Source organism: Globicephala melas, chromosome 5 (assembly GCF_963455315.2).
Source record: "Globicephala melas chromosome 5, mGloMel1.2, whole genome shotgun sequence".
Classification (NCBI taxonomy): Eukaryota; Metazoa; Chordata; class Mammalia; order Artiodactyla; family Delphinidae; genus Globicephala; species Globicephala melas.
This window is the reverse complement of record NC_083318.1, coordinates 114999749-115013908: the sequence shown is the minus strand read 5'-3', so window position 1 is coordinate 115013908 and position 14160 is coordinate 114999749. Positions and strand designations below refer to the sequence as shown.

The 14160-nt window shown below is 39.9% G+C and overlaps 1 protein-coding gene across 5 annotated transcripts in view; it reads left to right on the top strand.

Moving 5' to 3' along the window:
* Nucleotides 1-13955, top strand: part of SMAD1 (SMAD family member 1) — a 76747-nt gene extending 62792 nt beyond the window's left edge. For all 5 annotated transcript variants that reach the window (XM_060299714.2, XM_030878140.2, XM_070045607.1 and 2 more), the window contains 3 exons: nt 2406-2627; nt 8875-9131; nt 13028-13955. In XM_060299714.2, coding sequence (XP_060155697.1) covers nt 2406-2627; nt 8875-9131; nt 13028-13171 — 623 coding nt within the window. In that variant the 3' untranslated portion in view covers nt 13172-13955. The remainder of the gene's footprint in view (nt 1-2405; nt 2628-8874; nt 9132-13027) is intronic.
* Nucleotides 13956-14160: the final 205 nt, after the last annotated feature.

Genomic DNA, 14160 nt, shown 5'->3' with positions numbered 1-14160 from the left:
AGAATCCCTGAGCATCTGTAAGAAGTCATGACCACACATTGAGTGAAACTGTCCCCAGGTAACCTCCCCTGGAGGAAAGTGCTTCGCTGGCCCGCTCAGCAGCGGCAGAGATGGCTCATTCAATTTGTATTCATTTAATGCACATTGAAGTTAAAAAGCCATTTCGTTACTAGGTATGTCTTATCTCATTCCTATCACTTTTTAAGTAAAGGTCTGCAGATACCTCAGACCTTGTCAGAGTTGCTGATATCTTTTAACCTCTTAAAAGTTGTGGATGAACTCAAAGAACCTTCCTTCAGTGTGCAGTGTAATAAATTGGAATTTACACCTTTTTAATCTGTAAACATTTCTTATATCTTTTTTATTGGCTGTCTGTCATCTTTTTTATTAGCTCTGTATTTTGATAATCTCTAGAATATACTCTCAAACATAAAATTATGAGTTGACAACGATTTTGGTTGGGGAAAATGACTCCTGTCTCACACATCCTTGGAATGTGTATTTGGGGAACAGAATAGCAGGAGAGAATGGGCACAGCACTGTGAAACAGTTATAAGCCTGTGGACCTGCAGCCATGGTGGCTAAGCCCAAAATGTCTGATTTCAGGAAAGAGACCCTCAATTTGCTTTAAAATTTTTCCTTTAAATGGCTTAAAATTCTTTCCCCATTAGAATAAGTTTACACTTAATATTTTCATGAGGACGGGCTATTGGCCTTGTGGTTGTTATACTTTGGTGGTTTTCCTGGAGCAGGGGTCAGCAGACTGCAGCCCACGGGCCACTTCAGCCTGCTCCCTGTTTTTGTAAATAAAGCTTTATTGGGACACAGCTGTGTTCATTTATTACATATTATCTGTGGCTGCTTTTGCACAGCTAGGGCACAGTTGAATAGGGGCCATAGAGACCACGTGGCCCCCAAGACCTTTCTGGCCTTTTACAGAAAAAACAATTGTCAGCCTCCAACCTGGATGAATAGTCCTGTGAGCAATCCTGACAGCTGATTCAAGCCCTCTCTTAGACTTCCCTGATGGTCCAGTGGTTACGACTCCGAGCTTCCAGTGCAGGGGGTGCGCGTTTGATCCGTGGTCGGGGAAGTTCCGCCTGCCGTGCGGCACAGCCAGAAAAAAAAAAAAGCCTTCTCTTTATGATGTTGCAGTCTTCTTTAAGATTTGGCACCTGTAAATCACTAAAACTTTGCTCTTTGAAATACAGCTTATTGACATGGGATAACAGCATACAGGGAAGATGGTGTGTGTTTGTGTTCAGCTTACCTGCTTAAGTGTATAAAGCAGTTACTGTATGTGTGGATTTTCTTAATGATCATTTTCCTTATTTTCTTTACCAAATTCTACAGTAAAGCTCATTTTAATATTCGTGGAGGTTGATGTGAAGAACGCAGAGGTCATTCTCCCTTAACAGTTAGAGTTCGTGCTTCCAATGTGGATTTTCTCTTTTTTTTAAGATTGTACACTCAAGTCTTCATAAACCTCGGATCATTACATATTGGCATACTAGATACATATGGTTTGCATTCCTGGAATTGCTAAAGCACTGGTATAAGAGGTTTTACTACAGAAGGAACTTATCTTTAGAACTTTTTAGTTGCAAATGTTTAGAAGCATGTTCTGTTTGGAGATTTGTTAGTCTTAAGAGATTTGACTTAACAAGCTGCATCCTGTCAGTAAAGCTGGGTAATTTCCATTGTTGGCCCATTCTGGGAATGGAGAGACAAAACACACCTGCTCTGCATGACTTAAAGCAAATATAAGGAAGTTAGCATGAAATCTGGATGAGAGAGATATGATTCATCCTGTAAGAATGGCCAGCTGGCAGGATTTCTTCCTGAGCTTGAGGACTGGAGCAAAGCTGTAGCTGTGAGAGTTATTGGCAACCGAATGTGAAGTAAGGTAACTTCTTATCAATAATTAGAAACTGATTTTCATTGCTTTGAAAAAGCGTCGGCCTACTGAGGCGTTGTCCAAAGTAATTCCTCTTTGTGCCAGCACCTTTGGCACATTTCCTGTCCTCTATTGTTCTCTCCGCACTTGTTTTTTCACTTGCCACTTGTTGCGTCTCTTTAGATGGTGAGCCAGGGTCAGTGGTGGGGTCATTTCCATTTTGGTGAATTACAGAGCGTTCAGCACATGCTGCTCGTGTGCTTGCTCAGCCAGTGTCTTGGTTATCTGATGGCCACTGGAGAAAATATCTTCCAGTGAAAGGTGAATGTCGCACTTAGCAAGGAGTGTACCTGCTTCTGAGATCAGAGATGAACTCTATACATCATCATAGCAGTGGCTTCTTCACATCTTCATTCCACGACCCTGAGCCAACTTCACCACACAAGTTTCAGTTTTTGAGAGCCCAGGGCACTCACCGTTGTTGACTCTCAGCTTTTCTTTCTTAAAGATGTTCAAGCAGTTGCTTACGAGGAACCAAAACACTGGTGCTCTATTGTCTACTACGAGCTCAATAATCGTGTGGGCGAAGCTTTCCATGCCTCCTCCACGAGCGTGCTGGTGGATGGCTTCACCGATCCTTCCAACAACAAGAACCGTTTCTGCCTTGGGCTGCTCTCCAACGTCAACCGGAATTCCACTATCGAAAACACGAGGCGACATATCGGGAAAGGTGAGCTTTCACTGGAACCTCTCTCAAAATGTTTGTCTGTCGTGTCCCTCTTCCCCCAGAACTCACCAGTCGTTCCTGGAGTCAATACCAGATGATATACACTTGCCGGTACGGTTTATAAATATTTTTTCAATTTGTATTATCAGGAAGTTCTTCATTTTCCAATCAGCGATTTTTGCGGTCTCCTGACTCATAATAATTATAGCTGGAATAGTGATTTGCTATCTGGGTACACCATTCTATCATGTGTTTTGCCAAAGAATGAAATAGCTGTTAAAAAATTCTTTACAACCTAAAACTAAAAGCAAAAAGCAAATGAAAACAAGTAAACCGAATGTATTTCAAATGAATACCATGACCCACTGGGGAAAAAAAAAAGAACTAATTCAAAATAACTTATGAATATATAGTATTTGGCTATAGAACCTCAGCCTGAGCCAGGTAAGGTAGAGCGACTGCAAACAAGTCCTGAACTCTTTTTAATAGACTTGATTATTTAGTGGCAGTATGAAGGAGACAGTTATGAAATTTTAAGATGTATTATAATATTAAGCAAATGACTAAATGTGTGGTTGTTGGGGTAAACCTGGGTTTTCACTGTGGAATAAGAAAAGACATACAGGGCTTCCCTGGTGGCGCAGTGGTTGGGAGTCCACCTGCCGATGCAGGGGACGCGGGTTCGTGCCCCGGTCTGGGAAGATCCCACGTGCCGTGGAGCGGCTGGGCCCGCGAGCCACGGCCGCTGAGCCTGCGCGTCCGGAGCCTGTGTTCCGCAACGGGAGAGGCCACAACAGTGAGAGGCACACGTACCACAAAAAAAAAAAAAAAAAAGAAGAGACATACAAGTGTGGAGAAGGGTAAAAAATAAACCGTGTGGAGGTAGCAGTGTGAGATCGTGATTTTAATAATGTGTACATGCATGTTTATGTACTCCTGTACACGTGTATGAAGGCATATGTGGATGTGTCTCTGCATGCATATAGTTTCTGATCTGTCTGCTGAGAGGGCCAAGAGGCAAAGATACCCAGTAGTAATAAGCACATACAGTGCTCAGACCATCATCTCTTAACTCCATGGCTGCTAAGAGGAACCAGGGCTTTTGGAGAAAGGGCTGACTGACTCCAAGGCTGAGACAGGTAGATGGAAGATGAGCCGAAACGTTCTGTTATGTCCGAAAGTAAACAAATACTTATGCACATGATGGAGGCATTTCCCAGGAGCCAACTTGGAGGGGCTTCCACTGGCCAACTCTGGGATAGTTCGAGCACCAAAATAATTAAATACAGTAGTGAGTTTTAAACCACTGGAAAACCATAGTAATCCATAAGTCCATGCCAATAACAGATAAATAAATGAATGGGGAAGGCTGACTGGTAAATGCAGGGTGAGTTGGTGGAGTTAGAAAGTCCCCATTTTGCAACCAACAGGCAAGAATAGTCAGTGATGCTAAATATAGAGAGAACTTTTTATGAGAATCAGGATATTTTCATGGTCTTTAAGTATCTCCTCCCAGGCTGCCTATTACTGACATGGGAGAATAAAAATCAGTAACTATTTAGTGGAGAAATTGGACAACATCTTGACTAGGCGATGAGAATTATCATCGCCAGTGAGAGGCAGATGGAGGTCGTGAACCTCCAGCTGTGGTGCTCTGAGGAGGGAGTAACGTCACCTACACAGAAATCCAACTGAGCATGCAGATCTGAATCGAATCTCAGGGTGCCTTCAGACAGACCCCAGACACAAAGGGTGAGAAGGGACTGTATTGTTCCAAAATACTGATGTCGAAAGACAAAGGTGTGAGAATGTTCCACATTAAAACGGCTAAAGAAACATGACAGCTCTATGTAATAATCTGCCCCTGGACGTGATCCTGCAGCAGACAGGGGAAAAGTACTACAAAGAGCATTATTGGGGTCAGCAGACAGAATTAGAATATGAGTGGTAGATAAGATAGAAGTATTACATCAGTGTTAAATGCAGTGGCATTGCTGATTATGGTGTGGCTTGTAAGAGAAGACCCCTGTTCTTAGGAAATACACACTTAAGTATGTAGGGGTAAAGGACCTTGATGAAATGGTTCAGGAGGAAATTATATATGTATCTTATGCTTATAGATAGAGATATCTATCCACCTAAAACAATCCTGTGTCCGAATGTATACATGTATGTACCTATGTGTGTGTATATGAGGGTGTGTGTGGAAGAATAGAGAGGACAGAGGTACCCATGATGAAGCATATGGAGCGAACTGTCCCAACAGGTGAATCTGGAGAATGGTTGTGTGGGTGTTCTTTGTTCTGTTTTTCTTTGTTGTTTGTTCTATTTCTGTAAGTTTTGAAATTATTTCCAGAGTAAAAGTTTTTTTAAATGACCTACTATGAAATTTAGAACAAATTAAAAGGTTATTCAATAGGTGCTTAAAAGACATTTGAGATGAAGTTTAACATTGAATCCTGGAAACAAAAACAACAACTCTTAAAACAGGAACTGATAGATAATTCCGTAGCAGGCTTCAGGAAAAAATATAAGCCTAAACTACACATCTAATGATGAAATGTCAGAACTCAGGTTCATATCGTATAGGTATCTTTCTGTGGTCTGTAAACCCCTGAAATTGTATATAAACACAGTTTTGCATACATTTGGAACAGAGGGACATAGTTTTCATTATATTCTAAAGTTGACCATTACTCCAATGTAGTAAAAAGCCATTGTACTCTGGAACATTCCTATTAACAATTAGGAAGAAAATAAGGATTCTGGGAATGCTGTTATTTCAAATTGTTCCAGATGCCTCGACTCTAGTTTTAGAAATTATATATCAGTTTTCTTTAATCTGGCAATAACCAGTTAGCAAATATAATGGAGAGGAAAATTACATTCTCAGTAGCAGCAGAATGCGTAAATAATCTGAACCAGCAACATATGAGAATTATGTAAAGAAAACCAAATTTCACTGAGAGCGAAAGAAAATTTGAATAATAAATAGGTCGTCTGTGTTCCTTAAAGAAAAGGCTTAATATTGTGAGAACAGTTTAAGGATATTCATTCTTCCTAATTTAATTCATAGTTTAAACAATCCATGTCAGAATCACAATGTTTTGTTTTTGAAAGTTGGAAGATGTATTCTGCATATTACCCAGAAGGATAAATAAGTGAAAATAGCTAAAATTTTTTAATGGAAGAGTAAAGAAAAAATTCTCAAGGTGACGATTAATGAAAGATTATGAAACTACAATTAAATCGGTGTGTAGAGAGAACAGTAGAATAAAGTAAACTCAGACTATACTGTATTTAAAAATTTAATGTATGATAAGTGAAGCATAACAAATTAGTAGAGTCTTCCAGTGGTCCTGCAATAACAAAGTTAGCTTTGGGGGGAGGCTGGGGGTAGAAACCCTGCCCCATTCCACATATGCAAATGGATTAGTGAGTTGAATTATTTTTTAAGGCAAGCTATTGAAAAACTAGAAGAACATATATTGATCAAGAGTGGCAGAGAGGACTTCCCTGGTGGTGCAGTGGTTGAGAGTCTGCCTGCCGATGCAGGGGACGTGGGTTCGTGCCCCGGTCCGGGAGGATCTCACGTGCTGCGGAGCAGCTGAGTCTGCGTGCCATAACTACTCCGCAGTAAGCCCATGCACCACAATGAAGAGTGGCCCCCGCTCTCTGCAACTGGAGAAAAGCCCGTGCACCGCAGGGAAGACCCAACACAGACAAAAATTAAATAAATTTAAAAAAAAAAAAGGATGAGATAGACTGGAAAATGCTTTAAAAAAAAAAAAGAGTGGCAGAGATTTTCTAAGCATAAAAAGCAACAGAAAGATTGCAAGAGATTTGTCTACTTAAAGATTTCAAACTTCTGTAGGTTAAAGAAAAACGGTACCGTGAACAAAATTAAAAGACAAAGGACTAACGGGGAAACAAATAAGAAATAAATTATTTATATCTTTCCCATATGCGCAGCTCATTAAAAAAATAATAAAAATACTAGAACCCCAGAGGAATAAATAAGTAAGAAATATGAACAGTAAATCCATAAGAGAAACACAGATGGCTAGTAAACAGAGGAGAGCGTATCAAGGCTCACGTGCAAATTAAAACAATATTGTTTTCCAGCTATAAATTAGGGGAATTTTGTTGTTGTTTTAAACTCAGACTCAGTACTGGCACGGGTGAAGTGAGAAAGGCACTCATCTGCTGCTGGAGAGAGTGTATATTGATACAAGTGCTCCGGCAAAGTGAATCAAGAGCCTTCGATCCAATGACATAACTTCCAGGAATTGCTCCTAACGATATTATCAAAAATTATGCTGAGACATTCATCATGGCATTGTTATCATAGCAGAAAATTAGTATCAACAGAATGGTCCAATGATGGGAGAATCCTTTAAATAAATTGTTGTAGTCATTCAATGGTGGAGATATGTTAGATGTTTGCAAAGAAAGTTTAATGATACTCAAGACCGAATACGATGTGTATTCACAGTTACTGCCTCTGGGCCTCTAAAGGAGTGATAATGTTTTCTGCTTCTTTATATTTTGCTTTACTTTCTAAATTTTCTAAAATGAAAATTCCTCATTTTTATAATCAGGAAAAAAGTAGCAAACACACACACACCCTTAAATTGTTTTCTCTACATCAGACAGAAAAATGGGCTTCTGCTCCAGCGGCTATTTAATTGTTACAGCAGTCTTAGCCATTGTGTATACATATCAACACAGCACATAGTATTTTTTTTTCATTTTTCTAAAATACTTTAGTTCACTCAAATCATGACAGCCCTGTAGACACAGCCATCAGCTCGACTTGCATTTTTTTCCTTCTTTCTTTCTTTAATATCTTTATGGGAGTATAATCGCTTTCCACTGTTGTATTAGTTTCTGCTGTACAACAAAGTGAATCAGCTATACGTATACATATATCCCCATATCCCCTCTCTCGAGTCTCCCTCCCACCCTCCCTATCCCACCCCTCTAGGTGGTCACAAAACACTGAGCTGATCTCCCTGTGCCATGCAGCAGCTTCCCACTAGCCATCCATTTTACATTTGGTAGTGTATATATGTCCATGCCACTCTCTCACTTTGTCCCAGCTTCCCTTTCCCCCCACTGTGTCCTCAAGTCCGTTCTCTACGTCTGCGTCTTTTATTCCTGCCCTGCCCCTAGGTTCATCAGTACTACTGGTTTTTTTGCATTCCACATATGAGCACATAGTATTTTGGATGAGACAGTAGGTTCTTGCATTGACTAAGCTTTGCCAGAGTTACCTGCAAGGTCCATCACTGAAAGCCACATGGGATGTGACTGTTTGCTGGGTGGCCTATAATGGTGTGGGGTTTTGTCAGAGTGGTTTTTTCCCCTTTCATTTTTTTAAAGGCTGGGTAAGATCAATTTCCTACACTCCTGGCACTCTAGGTCTCACAGGAAGAAGTTTGGAGCAGATAATAGTTGAGTGAGATCAGATTACACACAGTATGAATTACTTTTTCTAGGTTTTTTCCCCCCTGGGCCTTACATCTATTTTTTTTTTTTTTTTTTTTTTTTTTTGCGATACGTGGGCCTCTCACTGCTGTGGCCTCTCCCGTTGCACAGGCTCCGGACACGCAGGCTCAGTGGCCATGGCTCACGGGCCCAGCCGCTCCGTGGCATGTGGGATCCTCCCGGACCGGGTCACGAACCCGTGTCCCCTGCATCGGCAGGCGGACTCTCAACCACTGCGCCACCAGGGAAGCCCTGGACCTTACATCTTACACTTCTCAGCAGTACTTCCTCCACCTGTGGTTTTCTAGTTCTTTTACTCCTCTCGATCCTCCCTTCCCCTACCCTAAAATTTTTTGAAAAGCTTAGCTGCAAAATAAATACAAGAGAGCTTATGTAACGAATATGCGTAGGATCCCATGGTCAAGTTCAGCTTTATTGTGCTATGTTTTTAAAGTGAGAATTTGCTCTCAATTCATGGCCAAATAGGCCTTAAGTGCTTTTCAAAATGAAATTGCTGCACTCTGTTACTTATTTTTAAGAGACTTTGTTGTGTTATTTCCTACAACCTTCTAGACATGCATGTTGACATATGGACATTGTATTAACTAATACAGTTAACTAAGATTTTATCAATTGTGCAAGACTTGGAGAATGTCTGTTTATCGAATCAACCACGTAAATTTACATTCTGAAGCTACACGGATGCTTTTCAGCTGTGAAAAGCGATAATGACCACACTCTGTGCTTTGTCTCCCTGCAGGAGTTCATCTTTATTATGTCGGAGGCGAGGTATATGCTGAATGCCTCAGTGACAGTAGTATCTTTGTGCAGAGTCGGAACTGCAACTACCATCATGGATTTCATCCCACTACTGTTTGCAAGATCCCTAGTGGGTGTAGTTTGAAAATTTTTAACAACCAAGAATTTGCTCAGTTACTGGCACAGTCTGTGAACCATGGCTTCGAGACAGTCTATGAGCTCACAAAAATGTGTACTATTCGCATGAGCTTTGTGAAGGTAAGTGAGCTCTGATTCCTCTAGTCAGGGTTTAATGCACTGCCATGTTATATGTAAATCTATATCCTCTTGATATGTGTCCATAGACACCAACTTATTATCTAGACATTTTTAACCTTTAACAAGGATGTCAACTGTGAGGAAAGTATCATTGGAATATAGGAGTGTTTGTGTTAAATGTTAGTAGTAGCAGGCTTTAATAACTTTTCCTTATTCAAGTAGCACTATTTTAGCTATTGTAATACTATTAGAATATGTTATTATGTATATATATATAAAGTATATGCTTTAAATGCATGGTTGTCTTACGAGATCAGTTCTTTTTATTTTTATTTTTTTGTTTATTTATTTTTTGGCTGTGCCACGTGGCTTCAGGGATCTTAGTTCCCTGACTAGGGGTTGAACCTTCACCCTTGGCAGTGAAAGCGCAGAGTCCTAACCCCTGGGCCGCCAGGGAATTCCCAGAGATCAGTTCTATAAACGCACCCCTCTTTTTTTTTAATGCTATGCTTGTTAGTACTTTTAGGACGGAGACACTTGTTACTTTTGTTTCAACAATAAGCAAGTGGTCTTTTTTGTGTGTGAGAGTAAAAGTTCATCACACTGAGATTTATTTTTGATCGGTCAGTTTTTTAGTGGTTCCAGTAAAGCTTGTGATTTTCTGTTTTTTTTTTTTTTTTCCAAAAAACAATAATTTATTCTCAGGTACATATGGGTGGGCAAGGGATGCACTGATCTAGTATGAGTGCCACTGGGGGTGGCTCTGTCCCATATGACACTCATCCTTTTTTTTTTTTAATACATCTTTATTAGAGTATAACTGCTTTACAATGTTGTGTTAGTTTCTGCTATACAGCACAGTGAATCAGCTGTACGTATACATATAGCCCCATATCCCCTCCCTCTTGCGTCTCCCTCCCACCCTCCTTATCCCACCCCTCTAGGTGGTCAGAGCACCGAGCTGATCTCCCTGTGCTATGCAGCTGTTTCCCACTAGCTATCCATTTACGTTTGGTAGTGTGTATATGGCAAAGCTACTCTCTCACTACATCCCAGCCCCCCCTTCCCCTGATTTTCTTATATTCAAGAGTTAATAAGGCCCTTGCCTCAGCGCTAGGATTGTGCTGTGAGGTTCGAGGAGGGTGAAGGTTACAGACATCGCTCACAAGAATTGATCTCTTTTTTGCCTCCTCTTCTGCCTCTGAGAAATAAAAAGTTTTAAGATGCCATCGAAATGGAAAAAAGAAACTCTCATGTCTGATTAAATTTATGAGTCAGAAACTTATTCCAGTGGCTGACTGACGGCTCTGAATCCTCAAAGATAGATTTTCCTCCTCTGTTACTCTGAGAAACAAAACTAATTATATATTTGGGCGAGGCAGTCACCTTTCACATCCTCTCTTCAGAAGCTCACAGAACTTGTTGTTAAACCTGTTCTGTGCTGTATTTATTACAGAGGGTAACTTTGGAACCTTACTTTGTTAATCATCCTTTACGTCAAAGGTATCTTTCCCTGAATATCATTTTTTCCCTACTTCTTTGAGTCACATTAGCAGGTTTTCAGTGTGTTTTCTTGAAACACAATTCAACAGTTTCTTATAGCTGAGTCCAGAACTTTTTAGTATTGAAGGTTTTTTTTTTACCTTTTCAAGAGGCTTACCTATATGCTATGTACCTATGAGACTACAAAGAGCTTTCTCATCCATTAGTAATGTGCACTGTTTAATTGTTGACTTAGCATTTTGACTGAAATGAATTTTAAAATGAGGACAGTGAGTTGCCAGCATTGTTTGTGTTTGTTGTTTTTATTGATATGGAGGAAAGAAGACCTCTTGAGAGTCAGGAGATCCAGGTTCTAGTTCTGTGTGTGTGTGATTAAGGACCCGGGATTCCTTCCTGATCCCCACGTTCATTATTTTTAAAATGGGTGGCTGCGGGCTTCCCTGGTGGCGCAGTGGTTGAGAGTCCGCCTGCCAATGCAGGGGACACAGGTTAGTGCCCCGATCTGGGAAGATCCCACATGCTGTGGAGCGGCTGGGCCCGTGAGCCATGGCCACTGGGCCTGCGCGTCTGGAGCCTGTGCTCCGCAAGGGGAGAGGCCACAGCAGTGAGAGGCCCGCCTACCGCAAAAAAAAAAAAAAAAAAAGGGTGGCTGCAGTTGGGGAACTGTGGTGATCATTACTGAGGTCCCTTGATAAGTCTATTGTTATTGAAGGACCACTCTAGGAGAATTTATGACTCCAATGCTCTAATTGGCTTTCTCCTCAAACTTATTTCTTATGGATTACCCAATCAATTTTAATGATTTTACTTTTACACATTTTTAAGTATTGACTTTTACACAAGTAAAAACCACCGTTACGCTGATAAAAAGTGTTTATAGTGCAGAGATATGCATTAAAAATGTATTAGATTTCATTTATTCAGCAAACATTTTTAGCACCATTCCAGAGAATTAATACAGAGATGAAAAAGCACCTAAAGTGTCTAGCTTCAAGATGCTGATGGCCCAGTCTGTGTTTAATTATAATATAAAGTGGTAAGTATTGGAATGAAGGGTTATACAGGCTATAATGGACATAGCTAGGAAGCTGGATTTGGAGAGTTAAAGATAAACATCTTATTTTAAACCCCCTGCTGACATGACAAAGGGCAGCTACTTTATTATACATTAGCAACAAAAAATTTACACATGGTACAACATTGTTCTTTATTATCATAAGGACTGCATACTTTGCCCTCTCACACTTAGCATCCTAGAGAAAGGATATAGAACGTTTTACTAATATTAATAGCCAATTTTGTACTATTTTTTAAAGATGATCATTTTTGGACTTTAATATAAAACACATACTTTATAGATTAGTTGCATAGTAAACTCCGCATAGCTGAAAACTCCAAGTCATTTCAGCTGAACAAGTGTTCCTGGAGCTTCTGCTTTGTGCCAGTCACTGTGCTAGATGTTTGAGATCAAAGATAAATAAGATCTGGTCTCTGCCTTCAAAGAACTTACTATCTAATGTAGGAAACATGCACATAAATCTTCTGCTTAAACTTAGCAGTTTGTTGATATATGTACAAATGCATGGATGTTTATACATATGCAGTTCATGTGTCACAACTTTCTCTTGAAAGTTCTGATATTCAGATACGTTTCTTGAAATTCCTGGGGTAGGTAGATAGCAGAGATAAATAGAACCTGGCCTTGTCTGACATCCCTCAGGAAACAAGGGTTTATCAGGCCCTTGTATGCCATCATCCACCATACCAGTGAGGTTTTGATCTTTGCAATGGCAAAATTATTTTTCTCTTTTGTACAGGGACTTGCTTCTGTCAGCTTTCATGTCTTAATTCAGTAATCCTGAAGCTGCCTGGCAAGCTACCCTCTCGTACAGATGATTCAGGGCAATGGCTAGGTGTTACTAATAGATTTTTGGATACTTACATGCTCCTGCCAGTTTTGCTTAGAGATTGAAAGGTCAAGCTCTGTGTTTATAGAGACTTCAGTGGCTAAATAGGAAGAAACAGAATGTCAGTTTGTCTTACATGCCTTTTTCCTTATTTCCTTGATGATGAAATGAGAATTTAACAACATCTGTCACAATATTATCGGTGAGATAATGGGCAATAAAAATGAAAGTTAGAAAGTATCTTTATTACAACAGCCTTATAATGTAGTTTGAAACTTTCATTCCCCAAGACCAGTACTTCTTAATCTGGAACCCATGGATGGCCTCTGGGGAGCTGTGAAATTGCCTGCCAAATCATGTGTGCACGTTTGTCTTGTGGAGAGAACCGGATCTTTAATCGGAGTGTCTGATTATGTGAGCTCTTTTTACTTCATAAGTTGAACCACTGAGTCAAACAAGTTAAATGACCTCCCATGTTGTTTCTAGGGTTGGGGAGCAGAATACCACCGCCAGGATGTTACTAGCACCCCCTGCTGGATTGAGATCCATCTGCATGGCCCCCTCCAGTGGCTGGATAAAGTTCTTACCCAGATGGGTTCACCTCATAATCCTATTTCATCTGTGTCTTAAAACGGCCTCGGGCTTCTGCCTCTTGAAAACTATTGAGCCTTGCATGTACTTGAAGGATGGATGAGTCAGACACCATCTGAACTGACAAAGGAGCCTTGATAATACTTGACCTCTGTGACCAACTGTTGGATTCAGAAATTTAAAAACCTGGGTAACATACTGTTGATATAAGAACCTGTTTAGTTTACATTGTAACATTCTATTGTAAAATCAACTAAAATGCATACTTTTAGCAGGACTTCGTGTATAGTTAAAGGAGAGATGGCCAAGCCAGGGACAAATCATCTATTGGAAAAACGGTCCTAAGAGATTCTGTTGTGTTTGGCACTTTAAGGTCATCGTTTGGCAGAAGCTGAGCATTAATAGTCTTTCTGACGTGTGTTTTTATCAGGTTTAGAGCCCATGTGGAGTCTTCTCACATGGGTTTTCATAATATTTTAAAACTATTTGTTTAGTAATGGTTTTTGTTTGTTCGTTTTTTTAAGTAAAGGTTAATCTTGGTGATATACATAGTAATCTTTCTAAAATTGTATGCTGACCATAATGCTGTCAGAATAATGTTAGGCATATGCTCTTTGCTAAATATATATGTACAGAATATTTGGAAGTTAAGAATTGATTAGACTAGTGGATTTAGGAGTATTGGAGGGGGCGGGGGGAGAGGGAAATGACAAATGTAGAATATACTGTAAAAATTCAGTTTGTTGCTTTAAAGAAACAAACTGATGTCTGAATTTTGCTGTGTTTCAATTTTTTAGAGATTTTATCCTACCTTTTTTTTTTTCATCTTCTGTCCCATCCTCTCCAAAAAACAGTTATGCAGCTGGTTAATTCATATAACTGTGAGAGCAAATGAATAATTCCTACTATTCTGAAATTGACTGCCTGTATGTTTCAGTACCAATTGTATGGAGTGCTTGAATTCAATAAGGAGTTTTTATGGAGTTTACAATACAGAAATAGGCTTTAATTTTCAAGTGAATTGTTTG